The 25759-nt window shown below is 28.0% G+C and overlaps 2 protein-coding genes across 2 annotated transcripts; both read left to right on the top strand.

Annotated features, from left to right (window-relative positions):
* The first annotated feature begins 13050 nt into the window (after positions 1-13050).
* Positions 13051-15732, top strand: LOC107010496 (cytokinin hydroxylase-like). The gene is made up of 5 exons (XM_015209782.2): positions 13051-13386; positions 13504-13730; positions 13803-14044; positions 14281-14662; positions 15189-15732. The coding sequence occupies exons 1-5, from the start codon at positions 13110-13112 to the stop codon at positions 15609-15611; spliced, it is 1551 nt and encodes a 516-aa protein (XP_015065268.1). The 5' UTR covers positions 13051-13109; the 3' UTR covers positions 15612-15732.
* A 6307-nt stretch (positions 15733-22039) lies between these two features.
* Positions 22040-24945, top strand: LOC107009621 (cytokinin hydroxylase-like). The gene is made up of 5 exons (XM_015208969.2): positions 22040-22507; positions 22587-22813; positions 22894-23135; positions 23495-23876; positions 24402-24945. Exons 1-5 carry the CDS (start codon positions 22231-22233, stop codon positions 24822-24824), a joined length of 1551 nt encoding a protein of 516 aa, XP_015064455.1. The 5' UTR covers positions 22040-22230; the 3' UTR covers positions 24825-24945.
* The last annotated feature ends 814 nt before the right edge of the window (positions 24946-25759 follow it).

The raw sequence follows: 25759 nt of genomic DNA on the forward strand, positions 1-25759 counted from the left end.
CACCAAATCCCCTATCCTCTTTTTTTTTAAAAAAATATCTTCTATAAAATATTTTTTTAAAAATAAATCATACTTCACCTTCTCCATACCAAAAAAAAAACCACTCACTCATCCCCCGCCCCCACCAAATAATTTGATATTATTTTACTTTTAGTAAAAAAAAAATTTACACATCCTATTTAATCCTTTATTTCTGTTTTTTTTTTCTACATTTTTCCTATTTAGTGTTAGATGTGTAAGTACATACATATATTATTAGAAAAAAAAACCTACGTCTAGTATACAAAATACAACATAAATAAACAAAAAAAATAGAAAAATCTTGAATAGCAAGTAAAAACTACTTTCGATGTGTATATATATCTAATGCAAAATGAGATAAAAATTGGAAGTATACTGTAAGGTGGGCTGGATAGAATTATTTCTTTTAAAATAAAATAATATCTAAATTATATTTGAGGGAGAGAGGGGGGAGGGGGGGNTTGGAATAATAATTTTTTAATTTTTAATTTTAGCTAAAACTAATAATTTGTTTATTTTCGTAGGATTTAATGTTTTGTCCATGTGGAGTGTGATGAGGACAATTTTTTAAAATAAAAAAAAGAATGTATTACACACATCATGATGAGAGTTGTATAAAAAAAAGAAGTGCATTTCTCAAACTAAAAAGTGATAGTTTAAGTATAAAACTCAACTTTCAATAGTTAAGGTATAAAACTCAGTTTTTCGGATGGTAAACACCCCTCACTTCCCACCCGAAGGTTGCAAGTTGGAGTCACCAAGGGAGCAAAAAGGGTAGGAGCTCCAAGGGGAGGGTGAAAAAACCCATATTTTAGGTGTGTTTATGACATTTATCTCAACGAATAAGTCATATATATGTTTGTACGTAGTGATGAAATTGTTTCACCCTTAATTAGAGGTCTCGGGTGAGAAATTTTGAAAAAAAATCATATATGAACTCGTAAAATTGATCACTGGACTCTTTATATGGTTTAAGTAATCGTCCTTCCTATAAACTAACGTAATTTTGGCTTGTAAATTAGATCCAAATCTATTTAATAAGCTTACTATATTTCTCCTTTTTTTTAATCTGTTTAAAAAAGAATGATATCTTTCTTTTTCAGTATCATTTTAATTTAAGTTTTCCACATAACATGTTTAAGACCACAAAATTAAAGGACAATTTTGTATATTTAAAACATAACTTTAATTTAGAACCACAAGATTCAAAGGTTTTTTTAATTTTCTTAAACTCCGTATTTAAGTCAAACCAGATTATTCTTTGTAAAACGGAGGGAGTATATATTATTGACCTGGTTGTTCAAATTCAACTTGGCAAATAAATTTGAAATATAGTACTTTGGTTAATTATTTTTTCTTTCTTGGTATTAAAATGAATAATTGTGGGGGTAATGATGACGAATATGTCATAATAGACACTGCATGCGATTTGATTCGATTTGAATCTAAGTTCAAAATTATTTTATTTCAATTAATTAGAACTATTTTATTTCAATTAATTAGAATCCTATACTGGTGGACAAAATAAAATTATTTTTGAGGGCAAGTTGCAAAATGGTGATAAATTAAAAAAAAAAATTGCGCCTCAAGCCCAAAAGTATCATGAACAATGAACAAGAAGATATCTTTAATTAATAGGAGTCAAATCTTAGACGCCTATTGAAGTCAAAGGGCATTTCTCTTTCCTGCCAAAAGCTTATTTAAACTTTAACGATAATTAGGTGTGCGAATAAAGATACATTAATATATATTTTTAAAACTTATATAAAATATATAGTTGTGTGTGGGTTTATTTTAATTATGTGCGATTATTTGAAATAGTCGTATACGATGATCTGTTTATGAATTTTGAAAGTCGATATATTCAAAACGACGTAGGAGACACACAATTAAATATTCACTAGTGTATTATAGCTGCCTTATTAGATAGTTGTTATTATAAAAAAAAAAAAAAGGAAGTAGGCATTACAGGTTTAATTTGGCTTGTAAAAACATCTGCCAAATTCTTTTAAATTTAATTGAAAAGTGAAGAAGGATTCCATCCAAATTATGGGATGGGTCAAATCTTCAGAGCACTTAAGCTTAAATAATGAATATTAACTCAATCAACATAGCAATTAAACATATAATATTTTAATATAATTAAAGTAGAGAATGCACTAAAGGGCCTATGAAAGGGATATTTGAGAACCTTCCAAAATATACTTTAGAGGACGAGGTATTAATATGGGAAATTATGGCCCACTAATTAAATTACAATATTTTAGCACTAAGATGAGAAATAAATCAAAGACTCGAAGTATGTTTAGATATTTGTTTTCAGTATATGGCAAAGAAAACTGCAATTATAAATAGTAAAATTATTCACGAAAATATAAGTAGAAATTATATAATTAGACATATTTTAATATATATATATATATATATATATATATTAAAATAAGAATTTCTTACGTATTTTACACTTAGTTATATATATTTTGCTACCAGATTCACAAATATAGGGAGAGACGCGAGCGAAATTGATATATATCTTACATATATGCGAATCAAACTAGATATATGTATTTGTATGTATTTAGAGTGATTCAAAGGTCTCTACCAGATACATAGCAGAATAATGAGCATAAAATGGGAGAGAGGCAAAGAAGGTGAACAAGATTTGTTATATAATCCCAAATACATACAAATTCAGTTAAAAATATAACGTATTAAAACAAATTACATCTAAATTTGACCTCATATATCTAAAGATACATGTATCTAGACGTAAATAACACATCAAAATCTAGTAACATACGTAATATTTCAAACTATAATGTATCTAAATACCTAATTTCTAAACTAAAAAGATTTATATAAGTTCCTCCAAATATAACCCATCAATTCATTTATGATTGGACGGTTATTTACCTACTTCAAGCCAATTCCTATCAGTCCATTAAAAAATAATGTTAAAATATTTTTTTATTTTGATATATATATATATATATAATAAATATTTTTTCCTAATTAGACACTAAATATTCGTATAAGACCAAAAAAGCATGTAGAACTAATTAACAATTAGCCAGGTTAAGTTATAACTTGCATTTTGACTCATTTTAGCTCAAACAATTTTTGAAAATATCATAAAATTCGCTTATTTATAAAGTCAATTCAATTTGATCATCATAAATTTAATTCAATTTACTTATTTGACATCTGTAACTTTGATTGTGAGCATTACGCTTCTTTTTATTAAATAATTATATTAAGTACTTAGAAATTACTCAGAAAACAACTCAAAAGAGGTGTTTCCATCAAATGACATCACAATTCACTCACTTTACTTTTGCACCATTTTGTGCGCATGGAGTTTTTTAGGCCATATCTTCTCATCTTTCTTTTTTCATTTTCCTCTTTTAGCCAGTACGTTAAATAACTCTTCATAAGTCCAATTTTAATTAACAGAAAATAATTTATTTTATTTGTAAACAACGAATAGAAAAATAAATTAAAAAGAGGGGAAAAAACGTAAATTCACGTTCTAGAGATCCTTTTTATTACCTTAATAACATTCTTTTTGGTCAGATTTACTATTAACACTAGTGAATTTAATCGCGCTATGCGCGATTTTAAATTTTTTATATAAATTGTATTTATATATTTCTAATAAAATTTACGCACAAATTATATTTCTATTTCAATTATTTCTTTAAAAGATCTTTAATTTATATATTATTTATCATTTATAATCACTTAAAAGTTTTTAATCTTCTATAGGTACTCGTGTAATAAACTTATAAGTGAAAGAAAAAAATAATTATTTTTCTTAATAGAAAGTAGAGAAAGAAAAGAATTTCAAGAAATTTTGTATATATTTTGAGCATATATATAAAATCGTTCTTAAACTTATTTTTTTTTTTTAAAAATGAAGAACCACAAATACATATACAAATATACTTATAAAAAAAAAATAAAAAAATAAGAACCACAAAGTATATTGTCTATATCGATTTTCCGAACATTGAGACTAAATGAATCATAAGAAATTTAGAGAAAAACATCATTATACTATTTTTTTTTAAATAAACCAACAAATATTATAAATTATCTTACAAAATTTTTAAAAGTATTGAATTTGACAATCTCTATATGTATTTGGAGCTTGTTTTTTTAGGGTGTTAGCCTCTTCATCCTCTCTGTTATAATTGATTTATCATATGCTTGTATTCCGTTTAATGTGTATATATTGTTGCTTATGTTTGATTGAACATTGTTTGGTACAATAAAAAAAGTTGCAAAATCTGTATGAATTATTTCACTTCACTGCAACGATATATTTGTAATAAAAAAGTTAAGTTGTGTCTCTCTATTGTTAAATCAAAGATACATAAAAATAGCTCTCAAAATTACAGTGTCAATTAAGAAGTAGAAAAATGTTCATGATTTTGTAGAGTATATACACTTCCGATCCCATTTTATTTTGTTTTTTATATTTTGTTTGAGAGTTAAATTATATGAACTTTCACCGTTATTATATTTAGTATGTGTTTTTTTTTAAATCATATTAATGTGAGAAACATTGAATCTTATAGTATTTTTCGTACATATTTCAAAATATTTAAATTTTAATTCTAAAATAGTGAATTAATCTAATTCAATTGAGCGTTGAGAATAGTTAAATTAACCATAAAAAGGTAAAATATGATAAGTAAAATGAACGAAAGCAGTAATTACTTTAGAATTTGACATTAATGTAGATGTTATAGGTCTAATATATGAGACTCATTGATGTAGATTATAACACATGATATCAAAATTTATCAAATATTGAGTAAGAAATATTTTAATAAAGAGATTTCAAAGTAGTTCTCAACCAAAAGAATACATCAATTATTTAGTAATTGAAATATATTATGAGACTCCTTGATTTATCAAAATATCAAGATTTGAATGTTGAGTAAGAATTAATAAAGAAATTATAAAATAGTTCTCAATCAAAACAATACATACCTTAATTTGGCCGTATGAATGAATTCATTAAGTTTTATCAAAATAGAATATTTAATATCACATTAATTTCTCAAGATAAAGTATGAAAGATGCAAATTAAAAATAAAATACTGTAAATCTGCAAATTAAAAATTGATATTATTCCTTTGAGTTATAACACGTAATCTTACCCCAATTTAGTATAAAATAATATTAAAAAAATATAAAGAATATGTTTAAACAAACTTAATATACATATCACACAAATTTTTTCTTGACCTTTTCTGTGTGTTTAAAATTAGACATTTTAACCTTTAGGCATAAACGCAACGACTTGCAAAAGTGAAGCTTCACAATCACAAAAAAATAAATAAGGAATATAAAAGAACATAAAGAAACACATACATAAGATATTAAATATATTAATTGTTCAATTTAATTGGATTATAATTATTGTTCAATATTCACCCATGAAAAAATGAGCAAAACGGATATAAAACGTAAAATCTAAAATGTATCAATTATTTAGTTTAAATAATAATGACTTTTGATCTTTCTAAATTAATGTAAGTGATGTATAATTTGTAGGTTTTTAAATAAATTATATAAATTTTAAAAATTTAGAAAATGTCAAAAATTTAAAAAATAAATAAATGTCATTCTTGACTTTAGAAGCATGCCACATCACCTCTCCTACGATAACATTATAAGAAGAAAGCTGAAAAATAGAAAATCAAATAATATATTTGTAGTTTACTTTTTTGTACATATAATTTAATAGAAAAAAAGATTTATATTTAAAATTTGTGATGAACTTTAAATAACATACTACTTACAAAAAATAACAAAAAATCTTAAGCACTTCAACTAATGTATAGAAAATTAGGGAAGCAACATTAAACTTGTTAGTCATCATGTGGAGGATAAAAACATTTCTTTAGTCTCAAATCTTGATTATTTTGCGCTCCTCTAACATTCTCCTTTAAATATATACCTGCAAAAAATAAGAAGTTCGACTCCATATGTTGGAACCAATCAGTACATGTAAAAACTGAAAATGAAAATTTGAAAAAAAATCATTCAAACAAAAATATTTAACCATAATATCCTAACTCATTGAAATGATAGCAATTTTTGTCATATGTAATAACAAACTACTTACAAAAAATAAAATAAAAATCTTAAGCACTTCAACTAATATATATAAAATTAGGGAAACAACATTAAACTTGTTACTCATCATGTGGAGGATAAAAGCATTTCTTTAGTCTCGAATCTTGATTATCTTGCGCTCCTCTAACATGCTCCTTTGAACATATACCTGCAAAATAAGAATTTCGACTCCATATGTTAGAACCAATTAGTACATATCAAAACTGAAAATGAAAATTTGAAAAACAAACATTCAAAAAAAATATTTAACCATAATATCCTAAATCATTGATATGATAGCAATTTTTGCATATGTAACATGTATTTTGGATACTTATATAGTGATAGATGAAGTCATGAGAATTAAATACAAAGGAAGATAAAAAATCATTTTATTTTGTAGAATAGCCCTTTAGGGGGAGTTATTAGAGGATTAATGATGGTCTTTTGAGTTTCATAAACTTATTTTTTTAATGAGAAATAAAGAAGAGTTAATGAGGGAGGTATAATTAAAAAATATAATTTTAAAGTGATTTTTTAACCTAGCATATACATAAAGAATAAATTTTTAAAGAATTTAAAAAAAGATAAATACGAATGGTGGCCATTGAGATTGAGATTTGCCACATCACCTAATCTTTTGTTTAGCTTTATTATAACTATAATTTTTTTTATTTTTAAAAAATAATAAAAATAGAAGGTATAAATTATAATAACAATAAAAACTAAAAAAATTATAATAATATAAACTTAAAAATAATATGTAGAAAACGGTCATTAGGAAAAAAATATTATAAAAATAATTTTTTACATTTGAGGCAATATGATAGCCTTTTGAAATTCCTTGATTTTAAGAAGGTGTAATTATCATTAAATAACTAATTAATAGTAAAAATATATATACACATAAAATTATTGTGTATGAAATAATTTAAAAAGCCATATTTTAAAAAAAAAATAAAAAATATTTTTCTAATCATTGAGGCATGCCACATAGGCAGAATGAAGATCCTCATTTATATATATATATTGATTTGGTGCATGCATCAAAATAATAAATAAATAGACACATGCTTTTTACATATGGTTTATCTCATATAGTTAATAAATTTGTATTTGTACTTCAACTTATCACTTAACTATAATTAAAAATAAACATTGTTCAGACCAAACACGGTATTCAAGTTAATTTTTTGTTTTTAGGTGTATTAAGTTATATTTTTGTTTTGTTTCCTATAGGAATCAATTTCGAACACGATTTTTTCCTCTTAAAAATTAAATTATTTAATATATCATATTTGTAAGCGTCTATGGATCAAATATTTAACACCTCCATTTTATTTTTAATAAAATACAATATCGAATGGAAAAAATAATAAAATATCTAAAACAAATAATAATTTAATATTTCTTTTCTTTTATTTAAACTTATATCCTCGTTAAGCCGCATATAAGTATCCGGCCATTACATTCCCTAAAGTAGATAAAGAAAATCTTTTTTTTGCTTTCCCTTTTTGGGAGGCTCACATTAACTGAAAAAGTAGTTTATGAGTAATATTATTTTCTTAATTTATTTTCAGAGAATCTCATTAGTTAATTAATTAGTAGTTAATTAGTTGTCTTACTGAATTTTGTGTTCCCGAGACAGAATTTGACCCTTCGCAAAACACAAGAGGCCACGTTCTACATTGGGGCCGTCGCTCTTTTTATTTTTCTATTCCAAATCCAAAATATTACAGCTCATTAATTAATTAATTAAAAGATTTTCTTAATCACCACTAAACAAATTATCTTTAAAGTCTGCAAATAAGATTATCCTAAATAATTATTTTCCTTTTTAATCATCATACCTTTTACACTCTCCTCACTAAAAATAAATGTACACTCTGTTGGAAAACTTCTATGGAATTCAACAAAGATCATAAACAGTAAAAATGAAAAAGAAAAAATTAACTTTGTTCCATTGCAATAATTTGATTGAAGATGACATAATCTTCTAACTAATGCTTTTAGTTGTTATTTTTTGAAATGGAGAAAGAAGAGAAAAAACATCGTTCTTCTGATTTAGGGATCATGTTTATTTAAAAATTCAGAGGTATTTTTTTACTTTCAAAATATATCTTTTTTATAAGTCTTTATTAAACTTAAGAAATAACTCACGTATCACATTGATAAGTATTTACTTTTATGGCCCAAAATTTTAATACTTTATTAGATCATTAATATGTTACTTCAATGATATATAACATATCTGCGTATAATATATTAATATGTAAGTCCACAAAATATCCCACTTGAACCACATATATTTATGAAGAATAACATGCATTACTAAATGTACCGTCACAATATTATTTGCATGCATTACTAAATGTATCATACTCATGATTATTCATAATTAGGTCGAAATATTTTTTTTGAAATAATTATTTCACATAGATAAATTATATTTATATATTTGAAATAAAAAGAATTTGTCATAAAATAAGAGAAAAATATAAGAATACTAAATAATATAAGAAGACAAGTAGTGGTAGAAAATAAAATCTCTTCAAGTGTATTTCTTAAGGGCGAAAGGTTCCCTTTTATAAGAGGCAGAATTCATCTGTTTACAATATTAAACAAAAGACGTTAGAAGCTCTTTAAGTGTACAATAAATGGGACATCACATTAGGTGTATATTGAAAAAAACATCCGCACAAAATTCAATGAATTTCTAACACTCCCCTTTGGATATTTATAGATAACGTGCCTCGTTAAAATCTTATCAGGAAAATTCATGTGGGAAAAAGCCTAGTGAAGGAAAAAGAGTACACACATCTTGCAATACGCCTTGAGTGCTGCCTTATTAAAAACCTTACCAGGAAAAACCAATGGGATAAAACCTTGTCTAAGAGAAAAAGAGTACGACGCGTATTTACTCCCCCTGATGAAGAACTTATCTGATATCTTAGAGACGACACATTCCAACCATATATCTTAGTTTCTCAAATGTAGATGCTGGAAATGCCTTAGTGAATAAATCCGCAAGATGATCACTCGAACGAATCTATTGAACATTTATCTCATCATTTTGTTGAAGATCATGTGTGAAAAAGAACTTAGGTGAAATATGTTTTGTTAGGTCTCCTTTGATATATTCTCCCTTTAATTGAGTTATGCAAGCAACATTATCTTCATACAATATTATTGGAATCTTTGTTTGCATAGAAAGACCGCATTGTTAGGACCGAAAATAAGCAGGTGTAAACGCGGAAGCTAGCAATGCAAACCTCGAAAGACCATGAGTAAGAAGACAACGAGAAATATACCAAAAGACACAAAGAATTAACGTGGTTTGGTCAATCGACCTACGTCCACAAAGGAGATGAGCAATCCACTATAAATATGAGAGTACAAATACAGAGGGAAACAACCTCAACCAAATTCACTCAGAATACATGGGAGGTTCACACAAGTGATAACGTATCAAGCTTGTGACCCATAAATTCTCCCCCTAACCAAAACTCTCAAAGCCTTTAAGACTATATTGTGAATGCTGATTAAGTTAGAAGGAAGATTCCTCTATTTATAGAGTCCTAAACCTTTTCCTACAAGAAAAGGATTAGTCAATCCAAAATCTTTTCCTAAACGGAAAACCTATTTATGGTAAGAAATCAGGGCAAATAAAACCCAACACGCATAATTGAAAAATGTGTTGAGTCATTGATCTTAACCATACACACTCTCAACTAACTTCATGAATGACTATCATCTTTGAAGAAGTAGAAACTATTGTTTGCGTCATCGAACACCATGATATAATTGTACCTCCATATGTAAATAAATAACTTGTCTCAGATCGGGCTTTATGTGGATCAGACAAATAACAAGCATCTACATAACCGATCAATTCTGAATTGGATACATTAGAATACAACAATCCCATATCAATTGTTTCTTGAAGATATCTAAATATATGCTTAACACCTTTCCAATGTTTTCTTGTTAGGCATGATCTGAATCTCGCTAATAAACTTACTGTGAAACAAATATCTGGTCAGGTATTGTTGAAAAGGTACATTAGTGCCCCAATAGCACTAAGATAAGGTGTTTCATAAAATGAATCTCTTCATCATTTTCTTGAGGTCGGAATGCATCTTTATTTACATCAAGAGATCTCACAACCATCGGGATACTCAATGGGTGTAATTTATCCATGTAAAATCGCTTTAAAACCTTTTCAGTATATGTTGATTGATGGATAAATACTTCATTTGTCAAATGTTTAATCTGAAGGCAAAGATAAAATTTTATCTTACCAAGATCTTTCATTTCAAATTCTTTCTTCAAATACTCAATGACTTTTGAAAGCTCTTTAGGAGTTCCAATGATGTTCAAGTCATCAACATAAACATATATTATTACAAATTCGAATTTTGACCTTCGTATAAAATACAAGGACAAATAGGGTCATTTTTATACCCTTCATTTAGCAAGTATTCGCTAAGACGATTATACCACATTCGCTTGATTATTTCAATTCATATAAAGATTTCTGAAGTTTTATAGAATAACTTTATTTTGAATTTTTATATGCTTCAGGGACTTTGAGTGCTCCAGGGATTTTCATAAAAATATTGTGGTCTAGTGAGCCATATAAATAGGATGTGACAACGTCCAGTAGATGCATTTTAAGCTTTTCATAAACTGTCGTATTTATTAGATACCTGAAGGTAATTACATCTACCACAGGAGAATATGTCTCCTCATAATCAATGATAGGCCTTTGCGAAAATTCTTGTGCAACAAGTCGTGCTTTATATCTTACGATTTTACCATTTACATTGGTTTTTCGCACAAAAATTCATTTGATCCCCACTGGCTTCACACCTATAGGTGTTCGGACTATTAGTCAAAAAAACTTCACGTTTTTCAAGTGAAGTCAATTCTGTTTAATTGCTTCCTTCCATTTTAACCAATTATTTCTCTGTCTACATTCATTGACAGATCTTGGTTCTAAATCCTCATCTTGTTGCATTATTTCAATTATAACATTATAGGCAAAAATATTATCCACCACATTATTATTTTGATTTCACCTTTTTCTCGTCGAGACATAATTTATAGAGATTTTCTCATTCTTATTATTTTTAGGTACATGGACCCCTTCTGTGGTGTAATCAAATCGGAGGGTTATATTATAACATCGGTGGAAAGGTATTTATTATGTCTCTGGGCTCGTTATGAGCAATTGTCTCCATATTATGATCATCTCGATCATTTATTTCTTTCCTTTTTCGAGAATTTTTATCCTTGGATTCATTTGGTGTATCAAGTTTTAAAAGTGATCCAGACTAATGTGCCTTAACATTTTATCGTATAGGGACATCAACTCGGACTTAAGCATTAGCAGCTGGATATATAATTTAGTAATTCGTAGAAGGTTAGTAAATGCATCCGACGGTTGGCAGCAAAACATTTTGTGCATATAAAATGAAATTAGTTATTTATGTTGATCCAACTAATTAATGTGTGACACCGCTTTTTAAATAACTTCTATAGAATTCACTCAAAATTAGAAGTAAAGCATTAAACAAAGATTTGAATTCATAAGAATGGAAAGGCAACTAACCTAATTTCATTGCAATACTTTGACTAAGGAAGACTAGATTTTCTAAACTTTGAAGACGACATTTTTTTTAAGATGTATTTCTCTGAGATAGAGAGAGAAGAGAAAAAAAAAACATAGTTCCTTTCTTTTAGATATTATGTTTATTTAGAAGTTTCTAGGTGTCCTTTTAAGTTGTGAAAACATATTTTCAATCAGTCTTTATCAAAACTTAAGAAAAAGGTCCACAAAATTTTAAACTATCTATAATAAATTCATGTTAATAAATATTTAATTTTAAGACCCAAAGCTTTAATACTTATTATATTAAACATTAAATAATTGAAATTTAAAAAAGAAAAGAGAGATGAAAAATAACTCAAGAAAAAATAAGAATGAAAGAGAGCGAAAATAATGAAATGAAAATAAAATAACAATAAAAGAGTGAGAAAATGTTGGAAGACGAGAAATGGATAAAGAAAAGAAAAGAAAAAAATGAACAAAGACAAAATGATCGAAGAAAAAATGAAGAGAAAAAAAAAATTGACGGAAGAAAAGACAAAGAGAGAGAGAAAAATGATAGAAGAAAAGACAAACAGGATAAGAAAATACATTACTCATACTCATAGAAGAGAAAATGTGTTTTGTTATTTCTGATAACAAAATTAATGTTATTCATATTACACCATAATCCATAATTTATGTATTTTATATTATATTTTTTCTATAAAATGAACTTTTAAGTTTTTACCCTTTACATGTCACTCTATTAGTTATAAAACTATAAGGGATGGGTATATCCCAAATATATGAAATGATATATTTAAGCCATTTCCATTAGTACAAAATAAATTTAACATTTTCCAATAAATTAATTTCCATATATAATATAACATTCATCTTTGACCAACATAATTATCACTTTAATATTTTTCTTAATTAGCTCAACATATTAATTAGTACTTACCATGACTAGTAAATAATTTGACTAGATATGATTAAAGTTTTTCACTTGAAAGAGTAACAAATATTAAACTTAATTATATCACTAGAAGTGTTAATTAAATGCCATTAATTAAAAATAAAATATAACCATTCAGAGGTGTCAGATCATATCTTACCAATTCATGATAATCACCAAATAGTGTAATTTGAGATGTAGATTTAGTAACCAAAAAAAAGAAGGATTGTCTCTGATTTAATTTATGTCCAAAATAGACCATAGAAGTTCATTATTGACTAGTTATTTTTTCAACCTATAAATAGCCCTCAAAATCTCACAAAAGAAATTCAAACACATAAATCTCAGTGAGTTTTATATATTATTTTTCACTCTCCATTGGAATAAGAGTAATAGTTATAAACCATCATGGCTATGGTTGTAATGCTACTTTTGATTTGCATCATTTTGATGTCACTGAAAATTGTCTATGAAACTCTTTTATGTTACTATTTGATTCCCAAACGTATCACTAAAATCATGGAAAAACAAGGTGTGCGAGGTCCCAAACCTCGATTTCTTGTTGGAAATATCTTGGATATGGCTTCTCTTGTCTCCAAATCAACTTCAAATGACATGGATTCTATTCACCATGACATCGTCGCTCGCCTTTTGCCCCATTATGTTGCTTGGTCTAAGATTTATGGTAATAAGTAATACATATTGATTTGTCACACTTTTTTTGTTATATTCGGTTTGTTTTTAAAAAGAATGATATGTTCTGTTTTTCGCTAACAATTTGATTTATAAAATAAATAAACAGGGAAGCGATTCGTTGTTTGGAACGGGACAGAACCGAGAATGTGCTTATCAGAAGCAGATTTAATCAAAGAGCTTTTTTCAAAGTACAACAGTGTTTCTGGAAAATCTTGGCTACAACAGCAAGGTTCTAAACATTTTATCGGGCGCGGACTTTTGATGGCCAACGGTGACGATTGGTACCATCAACGCCACATTGTTGCTCCAGCTTTCATCGGCGAGAAATTAAAGGTACAAAATATATATACATATATTTTTTACTTACTTAGTACATAATTTTAATCTATATTTATGTATGGTCAGAGTTATGCGGGATATATGGTGGAATGTACTAGTGGGATGCTGCGATCACTAGGGAATGCGGTTAAATCAGGCCAAGTGGAGTTCGAGATGGGAGAGTACATGACTCGACTCACTGCTGAAATAATTTCGAGAACAGAGTTTGACAGTAGCTATGAAAAGGGAAAACAAATATTCCATTTATTAACCATTCTACAGAAAAAATGCGCGCAAGCTAGCCGGCACCTGTGCTTTCCCGGAAGCAGGTTAACTGTTCAATTTCACAATATTTGAAAGTGCTACTTAAAAGATTAAGAAAAAGACAAAATTCTATTTCAATTATCAGAATGGATTATTGTGACTCTATTGTCGAGTAATCTCATCAATGTGATATATGCATTGGTGACATTATTATTTTTTTTTTCAAAAATTTAAATTCAGAATTTTTAACTTTTGTGTTTTGATTCATATCAACTCAATTTTTTGTTCTTTTTTTGTATAGGTTTTTTCCGAGTAAATATAATAGAGACATAAAAACATTAAAAATGGAAGTGGAGAGGCTACTAATGGAAATAATACAAAGTCGAAAAGATGGTGTAGAAATTGGACGAAGCAGTTCATATGGGAATGATTTATTAGGAATGTTACTAAATGAGATGCAAAAGAAAAGATCAAGCAATGGATTCAGTTTGAATTTGCAGCTTATTATGGATGAATGCAAGACTTTTTTCTTTGCTGGACATGAAACCACTGCCCTTTTGTTAACTTGGACGGTTATGTTGTTAGCAAGTAATCCCTCTTGGCAGGATAAAGTTCGTCAAGAAATTAACCAAGTTTGCAAAGGAGATTCACCTACTGTTGATCACCTTCCAAAACTTACTTTGGTAAGTGCTCGTAGTAATTTTAATCTCTATTATGCTTTTTTCTTTTAAAAAAATTATGACTTTTTTTTGTGACTAAAAATCTTAAAAGAAAACGAAAATAGTCTGTTTGGTAAAACTTTAGTGGTAGCAAAAATCCCCAATAGTCTATTGTCACTTCGTGAGCTAATTTTTTTTAATTGGGTTAGTATTTTTCAAGGATTCCACATTTTGAGATTTCTTTCTATTTTTTATTTACTAAAATTCGTTATTCAGTTAGGAGAAATAAGAAGAAATAAAAATTACTTATTCTCATTATTTAATGGTCGGTCTGTCAACTTCGAACTTGTCTTGTCAATAAATTCCACTGATTTTTAGATTCTACTGACAACTGTGCTGCCATTGGGGCAATATTTTGGTAAATTATAAAGTTCAATCACTGAAAATTAGAATGATGTAAATATTCATAAGGCCCTTTTGGCTCCTTCTTCTTCTTTCGCAATTAATTTTATGTACACTGATAGTATAAATTATTTTTATCTTTTTGCAGTTGAGCATGATAATTAACGAGTCGTTACGACTATATCCACCCGCTACTGTACTACCCAGAATGGCATTTGAGGATTTCAAATTAGGTGATCTTAATATACCAAAAGGATTATCAATATGGATTCCAGTACTTGCCATACATCATAGTGAAGAAATTTGGGGAAAAGATGCAAATGAATTTAGGCCTGATCGTTTTGCCACGAAGCCCTTTCCTGCCGGACGGAATTTTCTTCCGTTCGCCGCCGGTCCTCGGAATTGTGTTGGACAATCATTTGCCCTAATGGAAGCTAAGATTATATTAGCAATGTTAATATCGAAATTTCGATTCACTATTTCGGAGAATTATCGTCATGCACCTGTAATTATCCTCACAATTAAGCCTAAATATGGGGTTCAAGTCAAATTAACACCTTTGACTACTTAGAGAAATTAATTTGTGGTCATTAGAGGATTACTTTTCCTCTTTTTTGCCAAAATAGTCTTTTCTTTTTTTGCTTAAGAAGAGCTTTTGAGGAGAATAGTACTACTGTAGTTTTATTATGTAATATAATGTCGAACTAAGATGAGTTTAAATGAACTGATATATTCAGTGATGATTTATGTATACATAAAATTTATCTCGAATTATTCAAACTTGAAGCATATAAGTATTATTATATTTTTTTTTTGTTTTGTCTTTTGGTAATTTAAGTAGGCTACTTGTGATTTTGATCGATGGAGTTATAAAGTTAAATGAAGATATCTTGTGACTATGGCTTTTTTTGAGGTTGATTACTTATCAATTAATTGAGTGGATTAAGAAAAAGATGGTTTTAGATATTAGTGATTAGAATAAGAAGTCCAGACATGGAAGATATGATTAAGTTGATGTGAGTCTTTTTTTTTTCTTTAAAGATAAACAAACACCTAGAAATATATTTAATTAAGTGATCACGACACAAAATTAGTTTATTATTGTTAAAAAGGTTTTCCTCTTTCCTTTGATACCTTCATAACCTTTATTAAGATTGATCATATATGATTCTTTCTTTTTGCCCAACTCAATTGGTTTAACATAGTGCTTACTTTTCGATTTAGAAAATTAATGATCAACTAGAATTATTTTTTTTAAAACAAAGTCCTATAGGGTTAAAAAAACAAAAAGCTTTGTAAGACTCTTCTTCATCTATAAAATTGCACGTTTGCTTTTCAACTGGATCAGTATATTTTTAATGTTTATTTTTTAAATAAATTATTACTTAATATTTTATCTTTTTCTTTTCTTTTTAGCAAAAATCAGTCTTATGCCTAGTAAGTCTCAAATTTATTAGAAATTGTTATCATGCTTGAATCATTATTTTATAGGATATTATATGGCAACTTTCTCACATAGCAAACACAAAATTCATATTTATATGCTATAGCAGAGTTTGCATAATTGCGCTTCATAGCCAACATATATGTGTATAATTAACTATACATATACAATTGAAGCGAATTGTATAAAACGAATTGTTAAAACGAGAAAAAGAGAAATTATATATAATTTGAATTTGTATAAAACGAGAAAGAGAGAAAGACAAAAGAGACTTGGGTAGGGAAATATTTGTATTTGTATAATTAATTATAAGTGTATATGACGATTATATACAATTTGAATTTGTATAAGAGAGAGGCAAAAGAGACTTGGGCAGGGAATATATACAATTGAATCAAATTGTATAAAACGAGAAAGAGAGAAATTATATACAATTTGAATTTGTATAAAACAAGAAAGAGAGAAAGGCAAAAGAAAACTAGGCAGGAGAGTATTTTTATTGTATAATTATAAGTGCATAGGACGAAAATATATGTATTTGCATTTGTATATACAATTTTCTCTCACTTTATACAAACAGAAATACAGTTTATACATTTCGTTTCTGTTTGTATAAGCAAGAGAGGCGAGAGTGGCGAGCGAGATTAAGGAGAGTGGCGATCAAGATCTGGGAGAGGAGAGAGAGGGGAACAAAAATATATGTATTTATAGAATTTTCTCTCGCTTTATGCAAACGCAAACACATTTATACATTTGTGTTTGTATAAAAAGCGAAAGAGGCGAGCAAGACTGCCACCAAACGATAGTGGCGAGCGAGATTCCACCAAGGAGAGTGGCGAAGATAACTATAGTTTGCTATAGAATAAAATTAAATCAAAGTATATTTATAACAATTGATTCAAATTAATAGTTTGCTGTTATATACAATTTTCCATATTGTAAAACGTAAACAATATACTTTAGCTTTGGGAATAAAATTCGAAACAAAATATGGATAAAAGTGTTAATTAAGGATAAAAGTGTTAATTAACCCCTGCCCCAACCCAATCATCTACTTATACCGCATGAAAAATATTTTCTCTACCAAACTCTAAAATAAAGAAAATGGCTTCTTAATTAGCTGATTAGGGAAAAAAATTAATTCCACAAACATTCTACATTGATGATATTGTCCACATCCTCTCATGAACATACTATTCTTGCCACCCTACACTCGGACTACCTCCTAGCTTTCATAATATTTATTCATATGATAAACAAATAATTATAGAATAATATTTTATATTAATATATTTTTTTTTAAAAAAATCACTTATTTTGTTAAAAGATACTTTGCTCGATATCTAATATATACACCCTTAGTACTAAAAAAAGGTGTCTTCAATTCTCCACTTCTCCAAATAAAAGGAAATCGATCTCTAAAAATACTCGTATTTTTTAGGTTAATAAAGTACCTCACTTTAAGTTTGAATTTTTGAAGTTTCGTTTGAAGTATATAATTAAAATAAGCTAGACACCAAAAAAAAAAAAAAAGTTGAGGCAAGTAAATATATATGCATTGGAAAGGATTGTGTAGGCCAGACATATATTAATATATGGATCTTGAGGTCCATTGATAAAATCTTTTTCTTTTTCGTTATTTCAAAAGAATAAAATTTCACTTTATGATAATTAATTATAATTTAATTTTAACACATATTTTTTGTTCTTAACAACATTTTATCAACTACATAGATATCATAATTATTTTAAATAAAAATTTCAATAAATTTTTTTTTTTAATATTATACTATATCAAATAATGTGATATAAAATAGGATATAAAAAAATAGTGTATGAATAAAAATAAAGAAAGCTTATAAAGTTAAAGGTCCTTTGTTAATTTCTATAAAATACAAATGAAATGGGAGTAACGCACTCACATTCATAAAACAAATTTTTTATCATATGATAATGATTAGATGATAACACTTCACCACTTATTTTATTCATTTCCTTGCACGAGTGTGCCTTTAACTTGATGGCTACAACAATAACCACTTCCTTTTTCCCTCTTTTTCTTTTTTTAAAAATCATTTCTTTTTCATCATTATTTTATACATTTATTACTGATTCTTGTTACATTTTATTTAAATTGAAAATCTAAAAACAAAATATTTTTCTGAGAGAAATTAAACTGCACACGTACAACCCTCTCCCTACTCCCTCCAAACTCCGCTTTAAAATTACGAAATATATCATAAAAGTATATATACATAAAAACTAAATTATGTTTGAATAGAATTTTTAACCAAACTAAGCCATTATATAAAATAATTTACCAAAGTAATACATTTTTTTAAAATTTTACAAAACTAGTATAAACGTATTTCACGGTAACGTTTTAGGATATATTTTTTTTTAAAAAAACTAACAACATCAGGTTGATATATGTTACTGTAAGTAACGTTTTACTCCTAAAACGTTATCTTCAGTAACGTTTTACTCCTAAAACGTTATTATGAGTAACGTTTTAGGAGTAAAACGTTACTGTGAGTAACGTATATCAATCTGACGCCATCAACTTTTAAAAAATAAAATATATCCTAAAACGTTACTGTGGAATACGTTTATACTAGTTTTGTAAAATTTTAGAAAAATATATTATTTTGGTGAATAGCTTTATATAATGGCTTAGTTTGGTTAAAACTTCGTTTGAATATGCTTTTTAAATATCTTCGCTACCTATATTTCAAGTAATAACTTCGATGAAAATATAATTATGTCTATTTAAATTTAGAATAGAGCCAAATAATATTCAAAACGAAATCAACAAAATAAAGTCAGTCTATCACTGCTAAAATTTCCAAAATCTTATTATTCCTAAGTTCCTTGATTTTTAGTTCTTTTTAAGGAAAGAGATCGTTGGAGAAGATCACAAAGACAATTATATTTATTTATACACTTAATGAGCCACAAAGACTCAATTGTTTTGACTCTTCAAATTAAAATATTAGTTGTTAAGTCTAATTCTCATCCCTAATCCCATGATTAGACAGCTAATTTTGGAGTCAAACTAGGGCCCTTAATGTTAATCCCCTTGATTAAATATATTTCAACTCATGATTAATTTTTAAGGAAAAATTTGTGCTCCACCCATCATCTTCACTTTAACCACCTCCCCCCCTCCACCAAGCCTTGCTCCCACAACTTTAATTATTTTTTAATACTCCTACTAATTAATTTTTTTTTTGGGGGGGTGATAATAATGATGAATATTTTTTTCTCCATTATAATATACTTCACTCTAAAGACAATCTTGCCTTTTGACAAAAAATCGTAACTTGAAATTCCTTATCTTTATCTTCCAATTTTCTGCATAAAAATTTAAAGTCAAGTGTATACTACATAATTACAACCTGATTTTCTATGTATGTATGCATAATTCCAACGGAAATAAATAAAATTAATTGAATTCATTTTAAATTTATTTTTAACTGATTTACATGACTCAGCTTATTTATTCTTTTTATTTTTCTTTTATCTCTACGAATTAGCAAGAACCAACCCCTTCTTCACAAAGGCGAAAGCCCTTTTTGAAGTGGCCAAGGCCGATTAAGACAAAGGGCGGATCCACGTTGAGTGAAAGAGCGACTTCATTTGAAAATTTTATTATATATATAAAGAAGGATTATAAGAGGAGAGTTTGTGATTTCTACAAATCATTTTACCTTTACTTTTAGATCCCAATATCCCCTCTAAGCAAAGTTAAAAAAATATCTTACTTGCTCCATTTGTTTATAGTTTTCTATTATTGATAATTAGCACATACCTCAAGAAATAATAAACAATAGGAATAATATTATCATGTTATTTTTTGAACAGATTAAAAAAGCTTTGGGAAATGTATTAATACAATACAAAGGTAATTATATCTTTGTACATATAGATGTGGTTTAACAGAAGGAAAGAGCATTAAATATTTAAAATTGACAAACATACACTCTTGTAAAGTGTATTGAGATAATTAATGAGTGGAAATCTTACCAAAATCCACTCAATCTAATTATAGACTAATGTGTTGACTCTCACATGGCGGCAATAAGTGCGATATGAAAAAAAATTGATCTTATTACTTTACCTAGTGGCAATAAGTGCGATATGAAAAAATTGGTCAATCAAAATTTACCTTCATTAATGTGATCACATTTCTATTTGCTTTGCTTTAAAAGGATGATGAGCTTCCTAGAAATTTCCATCTAGAGATTGAAATTGTGATTTTCAAATTAAATCTGATGTTGGATTGGATAGCTTGCATAAATTTGGACTAATTTTATATTATCTTTTATCTATAATAAGTATAAAATCATTTTTTCCATCAAAACTAAAATATATAAGAAAAAATCATGAATTATTTTTCTCGTAAACTAAAGAAGAACTCTTTAAAATGCAATTATGGTAAGTTTATATAGTATGTCCTTGTAGTATGTACTCAGGGGCGGATTTAGGTGTACGTGTAAGGATGCCACGGTACTCAGTGTTTTTGGAAAAAATGTTATATACACATGTATATATGTATAATAATTAAATATATATTGTTGTTGCCACCTAGTGGCTATAAAATGTAATAGCTCAATTGGCAAAGGAGAGGGTCTGCCTCCTTGTCAACTTGAGTTTGAACCTCGGTAACAACATTTAATTTATTTTGCTTGCTTCTTTTTTTCTTTTTCTCCATTCATTTTTATTTATTTACTATTCTTTATTAATTCAAATTGACTCCTTTTCATAATTAATTTTAATTTTTTTACTTTCTCTCGCACTAATTATTAATCTATTGATTTGAGTATAACGTGTTTATTTTTTTTTATCAATTAGTGGGTACTTAATTATGAGCGTCAAATAAATATTATTAAAAATATATTTAAATAATAGTTTTTAGAAAAAACATAAGTTCCAAAAATGTTTTTTTTTAAAAAATTTAAAGGTTATCTCGATCTTCACCGACGGTTTTGCTAAGTAAGATGAATAGGCTGAAACTACAATTTTTATTATTTCCCAACTATATATCTCCAACAACACATAAAGTCAATAGAAGATAAATATATTATGTTAATATTATTAGATGGTTTACACAAGCTCAAATTTTAACATGAGTTTTTTTTCTTAAAGTTTCAGCAAATAAGATATTTAGTTCGAAAAAAGAAAATAAAAAATTGAATTGCTTAGTCATCTCTGATCACATAATATCTAAAAGAAAATATTACTATAGGCACATTTGATCGATTTATTATAAAATAAAATAAAATTAATAACCTGAATTATAACTCAAAATTAAAATAACCACTCTTTTTATCTTACTTGAATGTTGTGACACCCCCGATCTTCAAATTCTAAATCCGCCTCTGCATGTACTACGTATGACAAGATGTCAACTATTGTTTTTCTGTAAAAAAAAAAAAAAAGAAAGGTCTTTACTTTAATTCATGTCCAAAATAACCTGTAGAAATTAATGATTGGCCAATATTTTTTTCCATCCTATAAATAGCCCTCAAAATCTCATTGGCATCAAAGACACAAACCTGAGTGAGTTTTGTAATATTTTCTCTCTCTCCATGAACAAGAGTGATAGTTGTACACTAAAAATAGCCATCATTTGCATCAAAATCTCACAAAAGACGTCAAACACACAAACCTTAGTGAGTTTTGTAACTTTTTTTTCTCTTTCCATTGGAACAAGAGTGGTAGTTGTATACTAAAAGTAACCATCATGGCTATGATGGCAGTGATACTTTTGATTTGCATCATTTTGATGTCACTAAAAATTGCCTATGAAACTCTCTCATTTTACTATTTGATTCCCAGACGCATCACTAAAATTATGAAAAAACAAGGTGTGTGTGGTCCTAGACCTCGATTTCTTGTTGGAAATATCTTTGATATGACTTCTCTTGTCTCCAAATCAACCTCAAATGACATGGATTCTATTCACCATGATATCGTCGCTCGCCTTTTGCCCCATTATGTCGCTTGGTCTAAGATTTATGGTATGGATTGGTAAACGCTCTTTCATTTTTAGTCCGTTTAAAAATAATGATTATACTCAGTTGAAAATTTAATTTATAGGGAAAAGATTCATTTTTTGGAACGGGACAGAGCCGAGAATGTGCTTATCAGAAGCAGATTTAATCAAAGAGCTTTTTTCAAAGTATAGCAGTGTTTCTGGAAAATCATGGTTACAACAACAAGGTTCTAAACATTTTATCGGGCGCGGACTTTTGATGGCTAACGGCGACGATTGGTACCATCAACGCCACATTGTTGCTCCTGCTTTCATCGGAGATAAATTAAAGGTACTAAATATATATATTTTTTACCCTGTTTCTACATGACAATCATATAGATAGATTGATTTATATTTATACATGGGCAGAGTTATGCGGGATATATGGTGGAATGTACTAGTGGGTTGCTCCAATCACTCGAAAATGCGGTCAAATCAGGTCAAATGGAGTTCGAGATCGGAGAGTACATGACTCGACTCACTGCTGAAATAATTTCGAGAACAGAGTTTGATAGTAGCTATGAAAAGGGAAAACAAATATTTCATTTATTAACCATTCTGCAGAAAAAGTGCGCGCAAGCTAGTCGACACTTGTGCTTTCCTGGAAGCAGGTAAATTTTTGGAACAATTATTATAATTTTTGTCATAGTCTCTATCCTATCCTACGGATACTGATAAATATAAGATTTGTTTATTAGATAGAAAATGCCCACTTTCCTTTTTAAAATTAATTAATTCCAAAACGTTTTAAAATGTTACTTAAAAGATTAAGAAAAAGCCGAAAATTCAATTTCGATTCTTGGAATTGACTGGTACGATTCTGTTTTCGTTAATGTGATATATACATTGGCGGATTGCACTGTTTTATTCAACTCACCATTATTAAACTTTTCCAAAAAATTTAAATTCAGAATTTTTAACTTTTGTATTTCGATTCATATCAACTCAATTTTGTTCTTTTTTTTTCCAGGTTTTTTCCAAGTAAATATAACAGAGACATAAAAACATTAAAAATGGAAGTGGAGAGGCTACTAATGGAGATAATACAAAGTCGAAAAGATGGCGTAGAAATTGGGCGAAGCAGTTCCTATGGGAATGATTTATTAGGAATGTTACTAAATGAGATGCAAAAGAAAAGATCAAGCAATGGATTCAGCTTGAATTTGCAGCTTATTATGGATGAGTGCAAGACTTTTTTCTTTGCTGGACATGAAACCACTGCCCTTTTGTTAACTTGGACGGTTATGTTGTTAGCAAGTAATCCCTCTTGGCAGGATAAAGTTCGTGAAGAAATTAACCAAGTTTGCAAAGGAGATTCACCTACTGTTGATCACCTTCCAAAACTTACTCTGGTAAGTGCTTCTAGTAATTTTAATCTCTATTATGCTTTTCTCTTAAAAAAAATATAACTTTTTTTTGTGACTAAAAAATTAAAAGAAAACGAGAATAGTCTATTTGATTAAACTTTAGTGGTAGCAAAAATCCCCAATAGTCTATTGTCACTTCGTGAGTTAATTTTTTTTAATTGGGTTAGTATTTTTCAAGGATTCCACATTTTGAGATTTCTTTTTATTTTTTATTTACTAAAATTCGTTATTTGGTTAGGGGAAATAAGAAGAAATAAAAATTACTTATTATCATTATATAATGGTCGGTCTGTTAACTTCGAACTTGTCTTGTCAATAAATTCCACTGATTTTTAGATTCTACTGACAACTGTGCTGCCATTGGGGCAATATTTTGGTAAATTATAAAGTTCAATCACTGAAAATTAGAAATGATGTAAATATTCATAAGGCCCTTTTGGCTCCTTCTTCTTCTTTCGCAATTTAATTTTATGTACACTGATAGTATAAATTATTTTTATCTTTTTGCAGTTGAGCATGATAATTAACGAGTCGTTACGTCTATATCCACCCGCTACTGTACTACCCAGAATGGCATTTGAGGATTTCAAATTAGGTGATCTTAATATACCAAAAGGATTATCAATATGGATTCCAGTACTTGCCATACATCATAGTGAAGAAATTTGGGGAAAAGATGCAAATGAATTTAGGCCTGATCGTTTTGCCTCTAAGCCCTTTACTGCCGGACGGAATTTTCTTCCGTTCGCCGCCGGTCCTCGGAATTGTGTTGGACAATCATTTGCCCTAATGGAAGCTAAGATTATATTAGCAATGTTAATATCGAAATTTCGATTCACTATTTCGGAGAATTATCGTCATGCACCTGTAATTATCCTCACAATTAAGCCTAAATATGGGGTTCAAGTCAAATTAACACCTTTGACTACTTAGAGAAATTAATTTGTGGTCATTAGAGGATTACTTTTCCTCTTTTTTGCCAAAATAGTCTTTTCTTTTTTTGCTTAAGAAGAGCTTTTGAGGAGAATAGTACTACTGTAGTTTTATTATGTAATATAATGTCGAACTAAGATGAGTTTAAATGAACTGATATATTCAGTGATGATTTATGTATACATAAAATTTATCTCGAATTATTCAAACTTGAAGCATATAAGTATTATTATATTTTTTTTTTGTTTTGTCTTTTGGTAATTTAAGTAGGCTACTTGTGATTTTGATCGATGGAGTTATAAAGTTAAATGAANTTGGTCTTTAGAGGATTAGTTTCCTCTTTTTTGCCCCTTTTTTTTTTTTTTTTGTGCTTAAGAAGAGTTTTTGAGGAGGATGTTGGAGAATAGTACCAATGATATGAGTAGCTTTATTATGTAAGATCAGATTGAGATGAGTTTAAATCAACCGACAGATTCAATGATGATTTTATATATACATATAATTTATCTTAATTTATATGGAATTGAAGCATATAATCGTTATTGTATTTTTTATTTTGTCTTTTTGATAACTTAAGTAGGCTATGCTTGTACTATTTTTATTTTTATTTTTAACAAAAGATAAGTGAAGAGATATTGTGAGTATATCTTTTGGTGTTGATTAATTATCAATTAATTGTGTGGGTTCAAAAAAAGATGATTTTGGAGATTAATGATTAGAATAAGAAGTTAGACAAGGAAGATATGATTAAGTTGATGAGGCTATTTTATTTTTAGATAAGCACTCAGAAATATATTTAATTAAGTGATCACAATACAAAATTAGTTTATTATTGTTAAAAAGGTTTTCCTCTTCCCTTTGATACCTTTATTCAGATTGATAATATTATGACTTTTTCTTTTTGCCCAACTCAAGTTTAACATAGTGCTTGCTTT

The sequence above is a fragment of the Solanum pennellii genome, chromosome 2 (genome assembly GCF_001406875.1).
Source record: "Solanum pennellii chromosome 2, SPENNV200".
NCBI classification, from domain to species: Eukaryota; Viridiplantae; Streptophyta; class Magnoliopsida; order Solanales; family Solanaceae; genus Solanum; species Solanum pennellii.

Bases quoted from the DNA above. Each gene is read 5' to 3' on its own strand.
- LOC107010496 (XM_015209782.2), top strand. From the start codon at position 13,110: ATGGCTATGGTTGTAATGCTACTTTTGATTTGCATCATTTTGATGTCA. The intron at 13,387-13,503 runs GTAATAAGTAAT...ATAAATAAACAG, and splicing joins TGCTTGGTCTAAGATTTATG to GGAAGCGATTCGTTGTTTGG. The intron at 14,045-14,280 runs GTTAACTGTTCA...TTTTTTGTATAG, and splicing joins CTGTGCTTTCCCGGAAGCAG to GTTTTTTCCGAGTAAATATA.
- LOC107009621 (XM_015208969.2), top strand. From the start codon at position 22,231: ATGGCTATGATGGCAGTGATACTTTTGATTTGCATCATTTTGATGTCA. The intron at 22,814-22,893 runs GTACTAAATATA...ATACATGGGCAG, and splicing joins TCATCGGAGATAAATTAAAG to AGTTATGCGGGATATATGGT. The intron at 23,136-23,494 runs GTAAATTTTTGG...TTTTTTTTCCAG, and splicing joins TTGTGCTTTCCTGGAAGCAG to GTTTTTTCCAAGTAAATATA.